Source organism: Pholis gunnellus, assembly GCF_910591455.1.
Source record: "Pholis gunnellus genome assembly, chromosome: 14".
Classification (NCBI taxonomy): Eukaryota; Metazoa; Chordata; class Actinopteri; order Perciformes; family Pholidae; genus Pholis; species Pholis gunnellus.
The window spans coordinates 21,351,589-21,366,650 of NC_136541.1; the positions used below are offsets into that span (position 1 = coordinate 21,351,589).

General features: G+C 39.9%; 1 protein-coding gene across 2 annotated transcripts; it reads left to right on the forward strand.

Moving 5' to 3' along the window:
* Window positions 1-277: 277 nt before the first annotated feature.
* On the forward strand, window positions 278-10,287 carry coa1 (cytochrome C oxidase assembly factor 1). Of its 2 annotated transcripts, XM_079173444.1 has the most exons (6): window positions 316-423; window positions 585-714; window positions 1,582-1,696; window positions 4,865-5,016; window positions 5,487-5,563; window positions 7,472-10,287. In XM_079173444.1, the coding sequence occupies exons 3-6, from the start codon at window positions 1,603-1,605 to the stop codon at window positions 7,614-7,616; spliced, it is 468 nt and encodes a 155-aa protein (XP_079029570.1). In that variant the 5' UTR covers window positions 316-423; window positions 585-714; window positions 1,582-1,602; the 3' UTR covers window positions 7,617-10,287. The 2 variants fall into 2 exon arrangements, with proteins under 2 accessions (XP_079029569.1, XP_079029570.1); XM_079173443.1 differs by lacking the exon at window positions 585-714 and having other exon boundaries at window positions 278-326.
* The last annotated feature ends 4,775 nt before the right edge of the window (window positions 10,288-15,062 follow it).

Genomic DNA, 15,062 nt, shown 5'->3' on the forward strand with positions numbered 1-15,062 from the left:
TATTCAAAATGTTGATTCCCTTGTGATTGTGTCTGACGTTTCGGTAAAGGAGACTTGTATATATTTTGTATCATGTTTTTCATTTATTTTGCTGTTTCTTATTATGAGTACAAACGGATTAATTGTTCTCTTGCATGTGCGATAGCATTTATAATAATATTCATGTAAAGTGAAACTTTCAATATAGTAGTACAGACACCGCCTTCCGGAACATCAGCGGCACACGCCTGAGTATTAACGGAGCGCACCCACATCCAATTGGCGACGATCCGTGTGACGTTTACGGATGTAAACAGAGCCGCGTCCTCTCGCCGCCTTAAAACAAGGTGAGAATGTTTTCAGATTCCGTTTTTAGGTGAGCAACAACATTTGTTGGAAACGTGCGCGTTAAGAAACCCAAACTCAAGAGAAGGCGTGTAGCAGGTAGACCACAGCTGCAGACACGAGCACAGCTTTGTGTCACATCAGAGATGACACTTTTCATCAGTGAACTTGAGTGAGATTCAGCGAGATGACATGCCTCCTCAACAGCATGTGTATCAAATACAATGTTCTCTGATTATAAACAGACATGTGGATTCCAGGTAGCTGCTGTTCTGAACCGGTTTAGTGAAAGCTCCGATGACCCTCAGGGTGTCTCTGGGAACCTAAACCCTGACTTTCTCTCATCCTGAACCATACGCTGTTATTCCCTCTTTGATTCAGTCCCCAAAGGTCAGAATCTAAATCCTGGTTGGGTTAGTTTGTTGCTCAGAGAAATCTAAAGGTGCCTCTTTTATGAGTTGTCAGTCATTTCTATAAACAGCATTTTGTCCTCAATTCAGTGCTTGAAGTGAAAAAAACAAGTGTCAGTATAATATAGCTTACTCCCCTTATTCACATATTAGGTGTGTATCAGCAATCTCTTGTTACTTATTTCTACTTATGTATTATTTCATTAATCATGTCCTACTGAGTTGTGATTTTATTCTTAGATTATTAATCTTGGGTTATGCACATTCTGTAGTAGACCTATAGAATATAATAATCCTATAATATAATTCCAACATACTAATAATTCGAACTTTATTCAAATCCACATATTGTACAATATTGGCCAACATTTCAGAGCTTTCTTCAAGTTGTTTATTCCCAGAATCGTTCACTTTGATATCCAGACTTTAGATTGTTGGCTATTAGTCGCATGTTGTGCAACACAGTTTTAATCTAAAAACATTTTGTGTGATTGATAATAATAACGCTTATTTATAGAACACATATCAAAATGAGCATCAAAGTGTTTCACTGACAGACATAAAAACAAACAAAAGATAACATACAATGCAGATACACACACATTTCCACATTAATCTATATTTAATTGAATTGTTTGACGTGACATCCACTGAGCTTTGAGTTGCTTTTTTAATGCCACAAACTCAATATGTATCAAAGAACTACAATTCCCTCTCCACTGATAAAGAACTTATTCTCAGTTACTTTTAGTTTGAGAACCGTTTCATTGCTAATGATTCACAGTTCTTTGTCAAGAAGATCAAGTGAAACAGCTGTTCTGTGTTGTATGCATTGTTCCCATTAAAGTGACCAGACCAGGAAGAAGAGATGAGGGTTTCCACCAGTCAGCTGCAGCAGCTCACCATCTTCACCACCGTGCTGACCGGGGGCGGGATCGGCACCATGTACTATCTGCTGCAGAGTGAGTAAAATGAGCTGTGTGTATGTGTGTGTACTTAGTAGAAGTTGGACAAAATGATACCATATCATATGGTAATATATTTTATTATTTGCAAACTGCCAAATACTGATATTTGTATTAAAACATGCAGCGGCTCTAATGGTTGAAAAGAAAAGACTTACCTAGGCTACCGTCTTCAGCATCTCTGAGCCCAGGACCTCACGGCTGGAGGAGGGTCCGACTGGAGGTCCCATAAGCAACACAATATACAGTTTGTATTTTCACAGCATTGGCCCTCTGCCTTTCAACTGGGTAAATACAGCCTGAATGTATACAAATGTTGTGTATGAAATGCCCTCACTATGCTGCATTTTCATGAACTATGATAATCTGGGAGTGAGATGGCGCCTTGCCTGCATCAAGGCGCCATCTCACTTCCTAGTCCTCTGTGTATAGAGTTTATAGATTCCCAGTGTATAGAAAATGAATACCATTTATAACACAGACATAGTCTTCTTTTACTGAGCTACTAAGTGAACTACCTAGCTCACCTTTAGTGTGATTAATCCCCGTATCAGTGCGTATCATCTCCAATTAATAAACAACCAGTTCCAAACCGGCATTCTAAGTAAATGACTGGTAGATGATTTATGCGCTGCTTCTGCAAGACGTGAGCATTGTGGCGCTAAATTGCGCGTGGCGCGAAAACGCATAAACTGTATAATTCTTACAGAATAATAAACAGATTACAAAAAGCAAAGCAAAGGCACTTTCCCACTTACTCAGATTTGCAGCTGGATATTAGTTTTCTTGAGATGACATTTCAGAACTAATAATGTTTTGAAGTAAGTCGTCATTTTGCCATGTTGGTTGTTTCTTACCGTAGTTTATTCTGTTTATTCAGCAGGTAGTCCTTTTATGCTAAATGTGTTTTTAGGCTAAATGTTGAATAAGTGCACAATTTGTGAATGTTGGCAAAACTTTCAAACTCATAGCAGTTTGTTTAGTTTGAATTAGAAGAAAATCACAACTGAAGAAGTTGTTCCTCCGCTGCAGGGTGTTCATGAGCTTAAATTGTAATGTGGAAACATCGGTAGAGAGGCTCGTCCTTCAATCAGAGGATCGGCGGATCGATCCCCGGCTCCGCTAGTCTGTGTCAATGTGTCCTTGGGCACGACACTTAAGCCCAAATTGCTCCTGTAGTTGCGGTGTATGAATGTTGTATGAATGTTAATTAGTCCTGATGGGCAGGTGGCAGCTTGCATGGTAGCGCCTGCCCTCGGTGAATAAATTGGTATGTTTTGGTGAATGATGTTGTGTAGTGTTAAAGCGCTCTGAGTGGTTTGAGTTGTTGTTCCAACTTAACTTTTTTCAGTCCGGAACACATTTTTCTGCTGATTCAGAAAATGAATAAATGCAGCTGAAATGCCCGATCGCGCTGTTCTGTTTCATGCTCATGAGAGAATTGAAACATGACTGTCTGGGCTTCTGGTGCTTACCCATCATTGGACACTTAAAGGCAGGATTGGTAATAATCTGTAATTTGGCCCAGATGTAATGATTGGACGGGTTACCGTATGACATACAATTTAGCCAATCAGCGTCCTCAAATACATTCAGCCATGGGCAAAATTTCTATTGCGTGTCCTCATCAGGACTAGTCTCTACAGGCGAGCACGAGCGCTACTCCTCCAAGACCCGTTTGAGAGGAGAACTTAGGCGGAGAAACTGCAGTGAAAGAGCTGATCCCAGATCAGCCTGACCTCACAATCAGACAGCAGACTAGCGGGAAAAGGAAGCAGTACATGAAGCTTCTCTACTAGCTGCACCAGACAGGTTTGGCTAGCTGGATGCAGTCATGCAGATCCAGCACGGACAGTTAGGGAGTGAGGGATGAGGAGGTAAGGAAACATGAGAACACCAGGGTAGGGAGTGAGGGATGAGGAGGTAAGGAAACATGAGAACACCAGGGTAGGGAGTGAGGGATGAGGAGGTAAGGAAACATGAGAACACCAGGGTAGGGAGTGAGGGATGAGGAGGTAAGGAAACATGAGAACACCAGGGTAGGGAGTGAGGGATGAGGAGGTAAGGAAACATGAGAACACCAGGGTAGGGAGTGAGAGATGAGGAGGTAAGGAAACATGAGAACACCAGGGTAGGGAGTGAGGGATGAGGAGGTAAGGAAACATGAGAACACCAGGGTAGGGAGTGAGGAATGAGGAGGTAAGGAAACATGAGAACACCAGGGTAGGGAGTGAGGAATGAGGAGGTAAGGAAACATGAGAACACCAGGGTAGGGAGTGAGGGATGAGGAGGTAAGGAAACATGAGAACACCAGGGTAGGGAGTGAGGAATGAGGAGGTAAGGAAACATGAGAACACCAGGGCACACATGGAGAACTCTGTCAAGCTCATATTAGGCAAAGTGAACATCTTTTCTTCTACATAGTTGTCCTCAGTCTCATCTGCTTAACTTGGTCATGGAGGCATCAACATTTAATTGAGATGGTAAATTAACAGTGAAAACTCATCATAGCTTCATTTAACATCAGTATTCATAATTACACTTCATGTTTACTTCTCCTGGTCTTTACCTCCTATAACAAGGTCCATAGGGGCATCTCAATAAATACACATGTTCTATTATATTATTTATATATATATACATATATATGTATATATATATATATATGTGTGTGTGTTTTATATTATACTGAATATTATTATATGATATATATATATATTATTACATTATACTGTGACTAAAATAAGATGTCTTGACATGTTTGTCAAAGTGTTATTTACTGCTTTTTTTCGTGTTGGAATAAATGTTAAATATTTAACTGCAAAGTAGTAATGCGTGTTAGATACCTTCATATGTTTGCATTAAATCATTCTGGGATGTTTGCTGAAATTGATTGGATGTGGCACAGCCCGACCGAGAACATGTTCCACCAGCAGCCGCTGTACATGGAGCTTCTTTTCACAGTGAATGACAGAATGTTGTGCCTCTGGTGTTTGAGTTACTCTTCAACTTCTGTCAGAGTTGCTACATGTCAACCCACTTTTCAACTACTGTTCAAAAAATACTAGTGGAAAGCAGTTAAACTACTCTGTCAGTACACTTCAACATTTCAGCTGTTTTCATTTCACTTACTTCATTTCCGTCCACTTTTTTGTATCCAATCAGAGAAATTTGTTGAGTCGGACTACCACCGACTGGCTCTTCAGAAGTTGGAAGCATGTCCAGTCGCCATGGAAAGCCTGGGGGCTCCGCCTTTAAAGGTCCACAACATCCATCTGACTGACAGAAACAACCGCATAGATCAACACACTGCACAGGTACACAGGTGTTTAGTAAGTCATCTCAATGATGTGGGCGATGCTGTCTCCTGTGCGTGGTTGTTTGGGAATCTTGTCCTCTTAATTGTCCTAAACTTCCAAGTTGGATCGTTATTACATAGGAACACGGGTCATGATGTTTGGACTAAGTAGCTCCTTCTATTGCTTTTTAATGTAGTGGCTAGGCAGGCCCCTCATTTACACTAGTGTTAGTGTTCCTTCCTACTATTGTGGGAGTATGTCTTTCATCTGTAAGCTTTTGGACTTGTGTATCTTTTGTTATTGTGCTAGGCTGACCAAACTAGTTTCCACTCTCAGGATTGATAACATGATCCGTCTATCTGGCAGTCAAACATGTGGTTGGTGTGCAATTCAGATGATGGGCAGCTGTACCACACAATCATTATGTGAAGAGCTCTGGTACCTGTCTACACATGTGCAGATTCATTTGAATTTGCATTGTGTTGCAGATAAAGATCCCTGTGACTGGTTCACAAACTGGAGGTTATCTGTATACTTCTTCAATTCAAGACCCTGACACGAACAGGTGAGTGCATTCTGTTCTATTCGGAGTTCAATGAAAATCACAATTAAAGGTCACCTATTATGCAAAATTCACCTTTTCGAAAGAGGTCCCAAAGCCTCTCTCTCTCTCTCTCTCTCTCTCTCTCTCTCTCTCTCTCTCTCTCTCTCTCTCTCTCTCTCGCTCTCTCTCTCCACCTCAGACACCATGAAAACTACAAACAAAACATAACATTTTTTACATAAATTGCGAGCTCTTCCTGGAGTCTCTGAGGCAAATGTCCGTTCTAGCACATATTAGCACATTACTAATGACATAAACTACAATCTCAAAAAATGCAACACATGTAAACGTAAAGGCAGGTCAACAACAATACACACAAATATATGTTCAAATGAACACTTTACCGTGTGCACCTCTTGGACCACGTGCAGAATCAATTTAATCTGGGGTCGTTCACTCCTCTCTGCTTCTGTGCCAGCAAACGACCCACAATGCCACGGTCATAAGGCCACGCCAACTCTGGGTGTGGCCCGTTACTTTACGACGTTACTTGACGAAATACGATACCTTGAGGCACCACATACGGTACCATATAAACTCAATCACACATGTCTCTTTGACAGTTACAGTGAGCACATAACACATTTATCTTTGAGTCAAACTTTATTTGAGTACAATATGAATTATACGATAGACTATATATATTATTCTTTACAGTATTGTGAAATTGTTTAAAATGTAATCTGCAGCTTTGAAACATTTCACATTATATTTGGCAATAACTGTCTGACAAGTAAAACTGTCCCGTTTCTATGAGATCAGTGATTCCACCTTCAGTTCAGTTGACATGCTGCCTCACTGCATGTGTAACATGGGGATCAATATCCCATTAATATGATCACTTTCGTACGTTTATGTGTTCTTACCAGAAATAATCACGTGACTGCTGTTTCACATCTATTTTCCACCACCACACTGACAGTCACTCTGTTTACAATGCAGTTGGCTACATGCTAACATGTTACCTCTGTAACTCCCATGGATGTATAAAGACAACATATCTCCTCACATCACATGCTTTCTTCTTCACTGGGCTCTGTCCATCATTTCTCATAAATGTACCTGTGAAGACAAACATGAAGCAGAGAGTATGTCCACTGAGTTTATGCATAACATAAATATCAAGTTAATGAGAAAGAGAGATATAAATAGCATTATTTACCGGGGAAAATATCAGAGAACGCTTGGCACAGAAGCGCTGACCAATCAGAACAGACTGGTCTTTTTTTGTGAGGAGGCCTTAAAGAGAGAGACGCTCAGCCAGAACCTCTCTGACAGAGAGTAAATACAGGCATACAGTATGCAGGCACGCCAACAATCTGTTAAATAGGATCCAGTTTAATAATGTGCATTGATATATACTTGCTAATGCTTAATATGGCTGGAAGGTTCATTCAAGCAGTGCAAAGTTGATCCTGTCAACAAGAGCAAAGTAAATGCTTTGCTTCAATTATTGAGCAATTATTGAGTAATAACCATTTATCATTTATGATATATTGTGAGCAATTATACATGAGCCTTGACTCGGGTGTTTCACAGCTAGAAGACCTGTGATGTGACTAGCTGAGATCCTCTGATCTATGTTCCACTTTTTCATTTAAATTGTATTCATCTAAACAACAACAACTTGTATGGTGACATAAGGGGAATCATGCAAACTGTGATGATGCTTGTAAAGTGACACTTATATGTGACATGGGGAGTTTTATGCAAAGCATGTGTTTTGTGCATATTTGATTCCACAAAACCTTTAGGTCGTATGAAACAAAAAAAGAATCTATCCGGCAATCCAGATATGTGGAAATCTAACAGATTCAGATTCATGCTTTGTAGCCACCATTCCTGACCTGTGTTTTTCCCTCCCTGCAGGTGGAGTCTGAAGCAGGCAGTTCTGAAGCTCCGGGAAGGACAGACCATCGACCTGCTGAATCCTCCTCCAGCTTCAACAGAGGGGCTCACAGAGGGGCTCACAGAGGGGCTCACAGAGGGGCTCGACACCGACCGCTGGCACTGACCAACTCCATGTAATGACAGCAATGCTCCAACAGGTGTTGAGTAGTAACCAACATATTAGTATATGTACCAAATGGCAAATCCTCAAGTCTAGCGTCAGGCAGCAGTTACCCATGATGCACAGCTCTGTGAGTGTCACTGTGCTTCTAACCAGCTGCTCTGGATTGTTTTAATTAAATAACATGATGCAGGCATGTTGTTGCATTGACTTATGTCGAGACTTTTCTTTTTTGATTAATGTCCTTTCAAGGTATGATGTGCCACAGGTCCAGACATGCAAACCAGGTGAATAAAAGTCAGATCACAGTTGAACATGCATGTATCAAGGAGTATTTCACCTTCTTAGATTATGAATTACCCTCTAGCCATCTATCAGTACATTTTTTAAACAGATTGCCCTTACATGCAGCATGACACAAACATGTAAGTTCACTGACTTCATCCCCTTGCTTCCTGCTTCCTGCGGATTCAGATAAGAGAAATCTGGTTACCAAACCCACGTAGAAACATTTTTTTGTGACTTTCTTTCTATTAGATAAAGACTCCTGTGAGCTTCTGGTTTTCCAAAAGCAGGTTATTTCTTGGTGATGGAAGGCTCAGTTTCTGTGTTGGACTTTTTCTCCTGGTATCTGTCTTACTTAAACACTTGCAAAGCAGCAAAAGCAAACACGGCATGCTCTGTGTGTTTTGTGTTCTTGAAACTTTTCATACAGTTAAGAAAATGTGTTTTTCCCAAACCCTTCAAAGAGAAGAGAGTAAAAATTAGCATATTTTCTGAGAAAACAAAATTGAGTGATGTCTTATATTAAAGGCACAAATTTAGGAAGAAACTCTGGATCCTTAAGGTGTGGCGCTTCGAGAAGCGCTGCTTCAGGACAACACTAAAGGGCTCAATGCTCTTTGGCACAAGGACTCTTCTGACGAATTGACGCCATATGGTACACGGGTTAATGGATACATCAATGGTTTCAGTTTTGGTGTATGGATGGGAGCTTAAACAACAAACAACGGCCATGGTTGTAGTTGACTATTGTATTCAATGCGTTAGTGGTCTAGAGAGGATTAGTATGGACAGGGGCACTGAAAACAGACATGTGTTTGAGAGGAGACAAAGACAGCAGTGTTATTTATGGACGCAGTACCAGCAATCAATGCATTAAATCCTGGTGGGGAATCCTAAGAAAATGAAGCGTCTATTTCTGGATGAACATGTTCGAAGCCCTCCGAGGGAACAGCCACTTCTCTGGAGACTTTTTGGATAATCCAGTTCTGCTTCTTTAACCTCGATTAGCCAACACATAATATGAAAATGAATATCACAATAGAACCCTTTAGATTACTGCCAGCAAGGTACAGCTTGATTACCACAGGTTAAGGTGTAATATTTAGTACCAGTACCGTACGTACCAATACTTATTACTGACAAGATGTGAAGTTATGGAATAAGAGGGAAACTATTTGGGAAGAAGTAATTTCTTAACTGCATACCTATTCTATTGTTGTGGGTATTATGTTACTGAGCAATAATGTGAACATTTGGGAGGAATTTAGAAATCATTTATACTGTAGTTATTATTCAACTAACTATTCTGTTAGGCTACTATGAGTACATTACGACCATAAAGCTAAAAAATAAATCTGTACGTTTCAGAGAAGACAGGCTTTTAAATGTGTTTAATGTTTTAAATTGTATTGACCTCAACAGGCAAACTGCATTGTCAAAGACACTTTGAAGTGACTGCATTCGTTATTCATGTTAAGTCCCTCATGTTAGTGTGACCACGGGAACATTTAATCAGGTTGCTCTCGTCTCAGAACCTCCATGCTACATGTAACGCCACGTCTTCACTGCATGGTACGGCTCCACTCAACGCAGTTTTGGTACCAAGTCCTTTTTCCCACAGCGCGTAGATTATAAACGCCTCCGTAAATGCTCGGAGCTCGTGCACTCTGCTGAGAGATAACTACGGTGGACAGTGTTTGGTTTGTCCAGTCTGGACTACAGTAGGAAGAAGGCAATGCGAAGTGGCAGATAGGAAGGGCTCATTCCAAGCTTACAAAAAATAACAATTCTTAATGTAACTCGATTATACACTAATGAAAACATAGTTGTGAATATTGTATTCCATTTCTGATAATATATCTCCCTAAATCATATACATTGGACCTTTATTACATGTCTACCAGTTTGTATGGACTTACCTTTGCCTGTGTGTAAAACCTTGTTTGGGATGTTGCACACAGGGTAAATAATGGACCTAAAAAACATTCTGCAGTTTTCTCAGGCTGAGCTCACTTTAAAACCACCAAGGTGAAAAGTACGGAGGAAATCAAAGCCATCTCAGGCCAGGAGAAGCAATTTGAAGACATACCTGATTCTAAAACAGCATCATGGTCTGACGTATAGATCAAAGCAAAACAAATTGTTCATTGACCACCTCTGTTGGAGCCATAATGTGGTTTTGTTGTTTTCTTTTGTTTTTGAGGGTAACACAGGGTGAATTTGTGTGCAGTTCTGGCATGGATCAGTGGGTGGCACATTGCCCTGAAAGTGCATTTAGGTAAGAGCCTGGTAATGAGCCAGGTGTGTGTGTGGACGGGAAGCCAACAGTTTTTGACCGTGTCAAGGCAACTTGTCGTGTTAATGTGGAGTCTCAAGGTGATATATTATCCAGTCCAGTATCCTATGTGTTTCTGTTATGGTGTCATGTAACCGGAATAAATGGATCAACGGATCGAAAGAAAGACAGCACATTGGACAATGAAATGTTTGTGGAACACACGTCCGAACAAGTTCTCCCGTTCACCCCCCAGTGGCATTTAGATCGAAAATGGATATTGGTTAAAGTCACTATAACCTCCAAAGTCTCCTTAAACTCGCGTCTTAGGACAGAGGTCTTCAATAGGGGTCCGCCGAGGTACTGCAGGGGGGTCGGGACATTTTTGGTTGATTAGACAATTTTCCATTTTTTTTTTCTCACAAATTTAAATGTCTTTAAATACACATTAACATGAATCCAACATATTGTAGTGAATGGATAAATGGTGGCGGAAGATGTTATCTTTCAGTCAGAAATGCACACATTCAGCGACACACAGGAGGTCTCTCAAGCTGGGCATCGGTTCACTCACAGCATGGAACTAGCCTGGACCTGTCCCTCCAAGCCTCCTGCACACAAAGAGGAGGACCCGCCCCTATCGCTGCTGTGCCAATCACGAGGCCGCATGTTACATGCTGGCTCTGTCAGGTTCCCCGTGATTGACCGAGAGCCTATTCAGTCCCCAGCTGACTAAGATCCCAGACACAAGGACGCACCCTGCAATATTATTTGAAAAGAAGATACCATTGTAAAAAAATGAAAAAACGACATTGACAAGATGTACAGCCTAGCTGCGTAACCGATACCCCCTCCCATTGCTCTCGAAGCGCAGGGAGACGGCTTGTTCAATAACCTCTGACCTAGGTAATGAACGCACCCCCCAAAATATACATGCGAGACCGCCACAGCCCGCTTAGGGAGGTGAAAACCAGGATAACTTAACTTATAACTTATCAACGGATTTAGGTGTGTGTGTCTGTGTGTAATAGGTGTGGGAGGACTGGATGTACTTCACGGCGAACCCGCTCTAAAGGGCCACAGCTGGAGGAGGAACCCTGTGTAACACCCTTAATTTAGACTCCAATCTAATCCCTACTGTTTCCTAATACACCTCAGCTAATGTCTAAACATCAGATTCATCTAAGGCAGAGAGGCGTTAGATAGTATCAAAGTTCACCTGCAGTATGCAGCAAAACTACAGCTTCCCCTTATTGCACGTCTTTGTTTAATCTATAATTTCCATAAATCGATTAATCAATTTGTGTATCAATTATTTTAATAGAGAAATAGAGTTTCTTGGGTGTAGTGTGTCTCGGACATTCATGGTGGATACCTCAACAACATTTACTTGACCCACGAATCCTTGTGCAATCATTTTTGCAAGATATTAACACTGCAGCTCCTATCCACAGCAGCCAACTACTGAGGCCAGTATATTATTGTGCCAAGTGTTTGGACATTGTTATGAGCAAAAATGGATCGTTTTGTAACTCAACCTAAAAACATGAATCTGTCCATTATTGTAATAGTTCAGTATTGTATGCAAGATAACAGGTATGTTTATGCGTGGCAGTCATTTAGTCCTTCCTCATTGTCCTCCTCTCACTGCACTACCACCAAGCTGCACTGGTGAGTTCAATCAGCCTTCACCACAGTGATATCAAGAGGGTTTTTTGTTTGATTGATTGATTTTTTTTCCCCACAATAATCTGTATTTAACACTATATGCTTCTTTATGTAATGTATATATGCATACTTTGCTGGTTCATTCTGGTTTTATAACTGGCATATTTACGGTCTTTATTAAATATCACATGACCATCGAGTTTTCATCAGATCAAACGGCACTAGCAGTAAGCTAAACTTTCAACCTCATAGTTACTGAAATGACTCACGACATGAAAGCTAATTCTTAATAGTCTGTCATAGTGACAAGCAATAGTTTGATTCAAACAAACTTTACAGTCTTAACAGATAATGTAAAGCTGCAGAAGAGCAGGTTTCTACTTTGATGTAAAAAGTAGTGCTGGGCAAGTTAGCGCGTTATTATCGCGTTATCGCAATAATTAATTAACCGACAATTATTTTATCGCGCGTTAACGAACGTTTTAAAAAATTTTATTTTTAAAGTGCGTTGCTCACTGGCAGAGGTGGAGGAAGTCTTCAGACTACGCTGATGCAGCGCGTGGGAGAAGTATAGATAAACAAAAGCAAGACAAGCTAACAAATGCTACAGCGAAGTGGATACAAACTGCAGCTGATTAGTAGCCTATTGTGGAAGATGTCGGTCTGAGGAACGTTCTCAAGGTGCGTTCGCGTCGCGTTTGGTGTGAACGCACCTTTAGGATCGCAACGAATGACGACACGTATGAGCCTCAAGACACACCATCACAAGAACAATACACAAGTTGTATGAAAAGGAGAGGACTACAAAAGCAGCGGCGTTACAACGTGCACCAGCTGTTGCTCTCACTGGAGACTACTTGACGTCGCTGGGTAACCATCATCACCTCAGAGTTACAGCATTATATTGATTAACAGTAGAGCTGCATTCTCATGCTCTGACATGTTATTCATGTTGCACAGCAGTGGAACGTTTCACATACAGTCAGCACACTGAGCACAGATAGTGCAAGAAATATAATTGCTACTGTGTAAAGGGAATACTGCTGTTAAAAAGAACCTGATTTGAACCTCTTGAACCCTAGGCCTATTTTTAGCCCTCTGCTCAAAAATGTCATACCCTTACTCAAAGGGGCTTATCTCGCTAACTACAAGGTATATTTAATTAATTTAAATGGCATAATGATACAAATAAAAGTGAGCTTTGTTAAGATGTGTACATATCATTGTATGTGTTACTGGTAAATGCTGGACGAATGTTACACACAGCTCAAATTGAAAATCTTCAGGTTCACCTTTTTTTTTGTGCCTAAAAAGCACTTTTATTGATTTGAAATGATGCAGAAGATGGCCTAAACTCTCCCAAATCATATCTCAACATGTCAGCAGTCCTTTAAAATAAAAATTGGCTTTGATAGAGTGAAGTATGCCTGAGAAATCAAGGTCAGCTGAGGTCAGCCAACGTCAATTCTGATTTTGGAAGCAGCATATAGAGCAGTTTTATTGTACTTTTATATACTATATAACTATATATTTCACTTCTTTTATCACTAATAGTGTTCAATCTATCTAATACAGCAGTTTGGCATCATTTTGAGAGCCTGGGCCCCATAATAACCTGTAAAACATGGCTCATTTTCGTCTGAATTTCAGTTTTACGGAATGTAATTGAACCTTACCAAAGCCTGTGATTGGCCGATTTGCGCATGTGACATAAGATTTGAACCCGTAAGAGTCTGAGGAGTGTATGATATGATCTTTGAGTTGTTTGACAGAATTTTAAGCCAATAAAATTATCAAAAACCGTGATCTGCCCCCATGGGTCAAACCCATTGGCCAAAACTGAAATAGGTCAAATGCCTGTTAGATTGATCCCAATTTCTTCAGGAAACAGTTCAGAGTCGCCACAGGATGTTGATAGAACAGTAGTACCCGGGGAAATATGCCTTTGTTTACATCAAAACAGCACAAAGGTAAGGAGTTTATGAAATATTAGCGGTGAAGCGGTTTGTTGTTCTGGTGCTTGTTTGCTCACAGCTCTGTGGTGGTTTCACTTAGATAAATAGTGAAGATATCTTTGGATTCAGTGTGTTATTGGCGTGTTTTCTGCTATTTCGGTTTTCCGTGCTAGCATTTAGCTTCTTCTTATTAGCGCCTACCGGAGTGTGTGGTCGGCTCAGCAATGACGAAAAAAGAGTGATATTGTGGACATTCTTTTAGTTGTTTATTTGAGTTTGTGTACAATTGTGTTTGGAATGTGTACACTGGCTTGCAGGATAGTGTTGAACAGAATCTCTTTGTTAATTTGGTATATTGCATGTATGAAGCATTAATAATATTTTTGTATGAAAAGTCCATTCTACGACATTTGGAACAGAGCCTCGTAACAGGACGGAGACCTTTTGGGCGTCTTCGGGTACAAGAGGTTTTAAAATGTTTGCAAACCAAATGTTAGTGCACTTTTGTTCATATAGCAGTACTTTTAAAATATAAGTGCGCAATACACTTCTTTTGAATTCATTATTGAACTTTGTGCATAACAACGCGATTAATCGCAAAAAAATCATAATTGTTGCCCAGCACTAGTAAAAAGTAAAACTATAATATCACATCCACAGGTCAGTGGTAATAACTATAAAACACATTATGAACATTATTTATTGTAAAATAGGCAAAACTGCTGAGTAGTTAATAAGACCTAACAAGATATACTAGTCAATGGCAGAATATTACACATATTATATATTTCTTACATATTTTACTCATAAGGATTTCTTCTGATTATTAATATTGCCGTTGTCTGGATATTTGTTCCAGATGATACTGAAGGTAATATAAATTAAGGATAATTAAATTGAACAGTTATATTAATATATAATAGAGAAAGAAATTACAGCGTTATTATAATAATTCAAAAAAATATATTCTGTATTGATTTACTTATCAATAAAACCTTTTTGCAAGATCTTAGAAAAATATGTAAATAACATTGATAACTACAGATTGTATTGTTAATTATGAAAAGAAACCCTGATGAGTATTTACTTAATATGAACATACTATTTACATACCCATACCCATGCTTACTAAAATATTTATTCAAAACAGATGAATGAGTCAGCAAATGAGCCACCATGCTCCTATGATGAATCCACAGATGAACTTGTGTAAGAGCACACAGAATACATAGTCAGGTATGAATAAACCAAAGTTTGTAACGTATC